Source organism: Syzygium oleosum, unplaced genomic scaffold (assembly GCF_021117445.2).
Source record: "Syzygium oleosum isolate NSW1041296 unplaced genomic scaffold, Sole_v2.1 Sole_v2.15, whole genome shotgun sequence".
Classification (NCBI taxonomy): domain Eukaryota; kingdom Viridiplantae; phylum Streptophyta; class Magnoliopsida; order Myrtales; family Myrtaceae; genus Syzygium; species Syzygium oleosum.
Genome location: NW_026607499.1, coordinates 932888 through 940855, shown reverse-complemented (window position 1 = coordinate 940855; position 7968 = coordinate 932888). Strand labels below are relative to the sequence as shown.

The 7968-nt window shown below is 42.3% G+C and overlaps 1 protein-coding gene across 1 annotated transcript; it reads left to right on the top strand.

Annotated features, from left to right (window-relative positions):
• The first annotated feature begins 3949 nt into the window (after positions 1 to 3949).
• On the top strand, positions 3950 to 7568 carry LOC115687159 (squamosa promoter-binding-like protein 7). Its single transcript, XM_030612634.2, has 3 exons — positions 3950 to 4691; positions 4939 to 5057; positions 6968 to 7568. Exons 1-3 carry the CDS (start codon positions 4210 to 4212, stop codon positions 7369 to 7371), a joined length of 1005 nt encoding a protein of 334 aa, XP_030468494.2. The 5' UTR covers positions 3950 to 4209; the 3' UTR covers positions 7372 to 7568.
• Positions 7569 to 7968: the final 400 nt, after the last annotated feature.

Here is a 7968-nt window from a genome sequence, read left to right as displayed (position 1 = left end):
GGAAGACGAAGTTGCACATTTTAAAAGAGGAAAGGAAATGTGTACTTCTATCTCTTGTTTTCCTCCTATATTCTTTATTGAAGAGTGGTTTCATGTCACATTTATTAGCTTGGATTATAAATAATGATATCAATTAATTAGAGTTAATTATAGATACAAAGTTACTAGGGTTTAAAACAATATGTCATGCATGAGGTCACCTTGAGCTAGGTTAAGTGACTTCAAATAAGAGCATGTGGACAATAACTAAGTGAGAATTAAGACGTGTTCAAGCTTAATGGGTGACGAATGGCATGGTTTGGGTGAAAAGATGGATATATTAGGTTATTTTAAATAGATATTGTACACCGCGGTAAATAAGCAGGGAAATCAATATTCGTTAGAAACGCCGGTAAATTAGAAAATTATTTATGAAACCACTAAATTTATTAACAAATGGTATAGAATAATAGGGACACCTTAATGTTTGAAAATGTTTGAAAATCATTTGATATATATTCTGGAGTGTATTGTTCCTGCTGATAATTACTATACTAATTTTATTTCCTTCAATAACTCTCACTATCTTAATACCTTAAATATTATCAACTACGAAGAAAATTTCGAATATCACAAAAACTCCTCGTTGTCGTTGTCAACAACACGAGATCGAGAAGAAGGGCGTTTGAATCTGGAGGCCCATTCTCTAGATCTGGCCAACGTAATCAGATCTTGTGAGGTACATTAATTAAATTTTTTTATCCTTTTTTAATTCACATGCCTTTTTCAAATCTTTGAAGCATGCCAATCATTAACATTACGGAGTAAACCGTTATGATGATTGGAGGTGTTGATCCCAACGATGAGGCAGTACTCAATCAGTGTTTCCATGCAATGCAAGCAATCGTCCTTTATTGTTTTTATGGTTTTGCCTTTCTCTCTCCATAACTTTGAAGGACCATTCACATGAACTGGGTGCAATTATTCTTTCACGAATTGCCAAGAAGTTTACGTTTTAATAACTCGAATCCCTAAAGTTCAGATCATGCCAAGGGTCCCCCACACCTCAATCTAAAAAGACAACAAAAGAAACAAAAGGGTGTTGTAAATTATTGCTCTCACGCCACCAGTCAAATGTATTTAATTGGGTTGGTGCTAAGGGTGAGTATGGTCGGGGGGAGCGTTCCCACTCTAGAATTGAGAACCGTCCATTAAAGATCAGTTCCGAAAAATTAGAACCGAGAACCGCGTGTTGATTCCATGGGCCCACTCCGGAACCGGACCGCCGGTCCGGTTCCCGGGTGGGTCCATGGAACTAGTTCCACTAGTCAAGGACAAAGACGAAAAGGCAAAGACGAAGACGGAGACGGAGACAGAGATGAAGAGTCGGAGACGGTGAGGTGAGCATCGACCGAGAAGAGTGAGAAAGTGTGAGTGAGTGTGAGACGAAAGCGAAAGAAGGTATTTCTCGGCTCAATATGAAGTTGTGAGCGCCGAGCGAGTTAGATTTAATTTAGGGAGTTAAGATTTTTCTTTTTTTAAAAAATATTAAAAAGATATATTATATTTATTATTATATTACTGGTCCGGTCCAGGTAGACGGGCCTGAAACTAGATCGGTACCCAGCGGTTCCCAAAAATTGGAATCGGGAACCGGACCGGTTCCCTTAGGAATTACCAGTTCCGATCCGATTTCGGGCGGTCCAAGTAGTTCTTAATTCTTTTGCACATCCCTAGTTGGTGCACAAAAAATGTCAAAATATTTAATCATCAAATCACACTTTCTCTTAACATGTTATAATTTATGGTGGTTCCACCAAATCTTACATGATATAAGAGCAGGAATTCCCGAGTTCACATCTTTCTAAACCTCTTATTTGTCTCCGTATTATAGTTTCCACTTATAGTATTAGACGAACGGCCAATTTAAGCGTTTAAGGGAGGTGTCAGCATATTGAAATAATTAATCACGTTTTTATTTAACAGCTTAAATTTTTAAAATACATGATAGACAGTGGTTTCACAAGGCCTCGATGGAAACTACAAAGGTAGTCATTGATTGATTAACTGTTCCCCATACATTTTCTGACTGAATAAACCAAAGCAAAGAAAAAGAAATGGTCCCCTCTTTCTTGTCTTTTTTCTTGTCTTCTCTTCTCACTTTCTGTTTCGTTAAAAGAAGCAATGCAGTCTTAAGCCAAAAAAGAAACAAAAGCAGTCTGCCCACGATATAGGGTGCGGGAGGATTCGGAAGCAAAATCTGTGAGTACACGTGTCGACAACCCACCTCCTCCCTACTTTCGAATCTGGTTAGATAAGTTTTGGAGTTTGCATCGACTGGCTTTTGAAGTTTGGTGCCATTATCTTGGGTTTAATTAGAATAAAGCTATCCGAGTTCTAATCCAGTAGCCATGACCATATAAGAAATCGTTGATCAAGCTTATTTCAAACGGAGTTAGTTTTTAAGCAACAAGATTTAACTAGATATGTCAATACGGACCAAAAAATGTTAACGTCGTTCACCTCCCTTGGCCCCCTCCCGCCCTCTCTCTTTCCCTCTAACCAAAACACCGTTTTTGCAACTTAAACTTTAAGTTCAGGTCTTTCACCTGTGAATCGTCCTTTCAACAAAAACAAAATGGCTCGTGTTATCGAGGATTTCTTCATTTCCCCATGATTTCTAGATTCAAGCTATGTAGATTCAAGCTATGTGTCTAGATAATTGTTACTCACATAAACAAAGTCCTTAACAAAATAAAAGGATTCAAGGGTAGGCAAGAGATGACATGGCAAATTAGCTCTTGCACTAAGGAGATAGTGAGAAGAGATATATTTTTCATTTTAGAGAACCGTTATCGGAGATAATATTGTCCTTGATAACGAAAGGAAGTATCCTCATAAATACATTTAGGATGAATATTATGCTCGCTCGGATTATCAAGGGATGGGGAGAAAATCGAGGGGTTGTGCTTGCTGCTACTGCTGCAGCGGTGCCAAGCTGGTGAGGACGTTACCAGGAGAATTATGGCGACTACCAAGCACCAAAAAGAGAGGGAGACGATGGTCATAAGTAGTGTTGGAACTTTTTTGAGAGTGTATATCTTAAGATAGAGTTATATACGAACTACATTACAAATGCAACGACCAATCATAAGCCAATTCATGCGGAGTATCCGAACACCTTAGTTATTGTATTTTCATCCCTTTGTTTTTTCTACATGTGCACACATTTGATCATTCACCCATTTACTCACAACCTCGATTCTTGATATAAGGATGTCAAGCTCATCCTTTGGGGCTTTCTATCACGAGAAAACAACATAAATGGTCCATTAACTTTTGATTTGTTTAATGTGTCTTTTAATATTTGGTCTAACGTTAATCTAGTCCCGAAACTTTTAAACACTTTCATATATTCTAAGAATTACATTAAACATTTACTAATCGTTTAAAGACCACATTAAACAAATGAAACGTCTAGGAACGAGAACATCGCATATTAGATTATAGGTTTAGGTATAATATTGTATATTGGACTAAAATTCAGTGACCACATTGTACAAATTTAAAGTTCAAGCATGATATTACACATTGAATCGAGATTTATAGAACAGTCGTGCTATTTTTCCTTCCCACTTTTTTATGTTGCTACCTAACTAAAGCATTAATGTGGGAAGTCAACCTACGGAAAATGACTTTGTATTCATTTTACTTTATTAATGGGTTGTCCTTATTCGTCCCTAATCTATCATTATTTCTCACATTTCATCGGAAAAGAAGAAAAACTCTCTCTCTCTCTTGACGCCCCTCTTCAAGCAGCTCCACAGCCACTCACGAGGTCTCCCCAATCAATGCCCGCCCAACCAACACAGGACTCGGCCAGTCCCACCCTGACTTTGCCAGGTCCCCCCTTCTTCTCCCTCTCTCTCCCTCTCTGTACTGCCTTTTACCACTTCACGATCACTTTCCCCAAGCATTTTGGATGGGAGTGGAGGGAACAGTGACTCCTTTCCCCTTTAACGCCCCTCTGTCCTCACTTCAAGTAGACATCTCCCCTCTTTGGCATGCACTTCCATTTGTTGCATGGTGTCTCCCCCAATTATTGCCTCCCCCTCCCTCCCTTCTTTCCCCAAATTAGGAGACACACACCCACTTGCAGTAGTGAGAGAGAGGCCTTTGAGTACAGTTGCGACTGACTGTACTTGAAGCAAGGTTCCCAAGGAGCAAAGCATGGAAAATGGCGGGAACTACCCCTATCACCCCACGTACTCGACCGTCCCCCAAGCGCTGAACGGTCACTTCCCCGTCCACCTCCCCTGGGACACCGCTGACCTCGGCTCCGCCGCGCCAGCAGCCGCCGCCACTCGCCTCGGCTCGACTGCGGCCCACGCGCGGTCCGTCGGCCACCGCCCTCTGCACTACGCCCGGGGTGGAGGAGGGGAGCTAGGCGCGCGGGCCGACCCGCACCTCACGTGCCTGCAGCTGGGGAAGAGGCGCTACTTCGAGAGCGACCGAGCGGCGGGGGACCGGAGGTGCAAGACCCACCACCGGGGAGCGACGGCGGTGCCCAGGTGCCAAGTGGAGGGGTGCCACGTGGCGCTGGGGGACGCCAAGGAGTACTACAGGAGGCACAAGGTGTGCGAGTCGCACTCGAAAGCTCCCAGGGTGGTGGTGCTCGGCCTGGAGCAGCGCTTCTGTCAACAGTGCAGTCGGTACAAACCTAACACCTCTCTCTCTCTCTCTCTCTCTCTCTCTCTCTCTCTCTCTCTCTCTCTCTCTGCCTTTTGTTTTTCGAAAATCGGTGTTTTTCGACATTTAAGTTCATTGGGCATTCGGGGAATGTATCTGAACATTTGATTGTTCTGGATTCTGAATCATTGATGGTCTAAAATGCAATCAATATGAAGATAGAGGTAAGCCAAGTAGTAGGGGTGATTGATGGTGGATGGTGTGGGACAGGTTCCACCAAGTGTCGGAGTTTGACGACGCGAAGAGGAGCTGCCGGAGGAGATTGGCTGGGCACAACGAGCGTCGGAGAAAGAGCTCTCACGATTCTGTTCCCAGCAACTCTTCTCAGGGTATCTATATGAATCTCATGTTCTCCATCTATTTAAATTAGGCACCAGATTTACGTGGTTAAGTCGAGTCGAGGTAACCTAGTGCCTGCCAAATGAAACATTTCTTATATATAGACAAGAGCTAGATCCAAAGCAAGACACCTACTCAAACTAAATAACCACTCAAATAGAAAACTCACTTAAATTAGGAAAATTTCCTTTTCGGACTCAAACTCGAGATATATTTTCAGCAATTATTCCCATCTTGAATGTCATTGCATTGGCAGGCAGAGTTTGGTTGACATGAATGAATGTGCTTTAGACTACCGTGGTTTGGTGATTTACTATTATATGATTTGAGCGTAGTTGATCATCATTGCCTTTCGAATGAAGCATTCATCTGTTTACCAAATTAAGCGCTATGTGTGTCGCCGTACATTTTCCACATTGACCTATTGATCCACAATGTGTGAGAATTTGGTATGAAAATTACTTCGGTTGCTCAGCTTCGATTCTTCTCAATTCCAACCCTTGTTTTTAGCTCTCAATTTTTCCTTTACATCTCTGATTATGCTAGTTCTACTTTTGCATTCGGCTCGTATGCGAAGTTGACTCCGGAAATTCAATCCAATCTTTTACCCTTTGGCAATAAATGGAATTCCAAGAGAACCCAGCCGTTAGAGTGTGATCCACAGTATTCGCTTGCCTAGGAACCCATGCCAATCTCCAGTGTTCCTGGATCTGCAAAAGGGCCTTCAGATCAGAGACATAGCTCCTAATATACCAACTCTTTTCGTCAACCAGATTTCTTGTCTTGAGGTACACCTCATTGCAATCACCACCAAGATTACTCCAGTAATACTCATGGCAAGTCCGGCCGCATCTGTTCTGCCATCACTAGTGAATGACATGACATTGTCTCTGTCCAGGCGTCAACTACGCTATCTTAAATTATTCCTCTCCACTACGCTGATCCATCCCAACCCATGCCTTCCACACCGCATCATAGTTCAAACTCCGTGTATTCCCTTGGACGTGGAGGCGGCCTCCGAGTCTCTTCAGGTTTGCTAACATGAATCTGCTGTGGACTGTCTTGAAGCTCCATTGACTCTGCATGATTCTTGCGAAAGCTACTTAATATTACTAGAGGATCAGCATTCACATTATTGTGGACCTTGTTGTTCCTGGCCTTCTAACATACATATGGATGAGGACAAAGTAACAAAGAAAATCATAAACTCCCATTTTGGTATGGCGTCTAAGAGATATCTGCTATAGAAGTGCACTCAATGCCTGATGCAACGCCAAATGCCCTAGGGAATGTACTGATTGATGCTTTGAAGAAATTGTGAGGTAGTAAGAGAGTATTATTCTATATACGGGCTTTATCTCCGTAATCAAGCAAATTAAAGATTGGTATTTGCAGAGGAGGAATACAGGATAAAAGAATGTCATTTTGATGTAAAGAGAAGTCAGTCCAATCTCCTCTGCCTTGTCATGCGAAAATTCTTGCTAATTTGAAGTACTGACTGTGGTAAATTGTTTAGTGGAAAGTATAGTGAATTTATCAAGTGGGAAGTAGTCTGCAAATAGGATACCGCCGACAAATTTTATCGTATGTTGTAGCCTTGTAGTCAATCTAGTGAGACTAGCCTTGAATGGCATCTGAGAGTTAGGAACACTGCTATGTCGAGATTAAACTGGTCATGATGTTACATTGGTGATTTGATCTTGCATTTAATAAATTTAGACTGGTCATGATGCTCAAAATCTAGATTGGTCATTATGTTGAGTGTGGTAATCCGATCTTGCATTGCATAACCTGTTCTTATGCTCTTTTAACTCCTCGGATTGCTTTCCCTCAGAGCAGAGTTGATAGACTGAGATTAGGTACAGCGAGTTCACATCTTTATTTCCTGCTTTCGAAACAGGATGTGCTCTCTCTCTTCTGTCATCGAGAATGGATACTTGGGTCTCTCCATCCGAGCTCTCCTCGAGATCCAGCGCTGCACTACATGAGCTCATCGCTGAACACCGGGCAACCATCTTGGCGAGGCAGCTCATCTTGGATCGGGACTGGCACTTGCACTATGCTGGAGGGGACCTTGGTGAGGCTCAGAACGGCTCCGCTTCACTTTTCCCCCACGAGCACCAAGTGTTGCCTGAACCACACTGCTGGGACAGGTTCCAGGAGGAACCAGGCACGCAGGTCACTCTAGATCTCATGCAGGCGCCGAGCTCTGCATTCGGTTTGTTGTCCATGAGGGAAAAGGCTAAGGATGAGGAAGAGTGTTCAGACATATGGAACTCTTTCGCGAGTACCCATGTTGATTAAATTCGACTTCCCTCTCACGTCCGTTTCCCATCGCTGCAAGGCCAAGGATTGTACCAAACGAGCAAGGACCTGTGTTTAAGCTGTATAGAATTTTGTATTTCCTACTTTAGTTTGTGTGTCCTGTTCCATGGAATTGATGCTTTCCAACTCAATCCACCTATTATATTGTTCTTAGAGCAATGAAGTTATATTTCTATATTGTAGCTTGCACTGCAATACCTGTAGCCTTGTGCTGAAGTTTTCATCTCAGGGACTGAATTTTTCAGTTCATTCCCCAATGTGGACTTTCATGCATTTTTTATTCGCTCAACTTCCAATCGCAGTTGTAATAACTTTACAAAGAAGCTTTGAGCCAACTCGTAATAATCTCTCTTAAAACAGTTGGAATCCAAACTCTCACATGTTCGTCCTGACATTAAAATTACACGACAATTGACAGAGTTGACAATGTTACCCACTTAGGTCTAAGTTTACTCAACTATCACCCTAGCCGTCAGTCTTTGAATTCGTTATCCAGGTAATAGCCTAACCAGTTCGTACGGTTTATCTCAACGTGTACAGAAGGCTTTCAACCACACAGAATTACCTCAAGGCTCG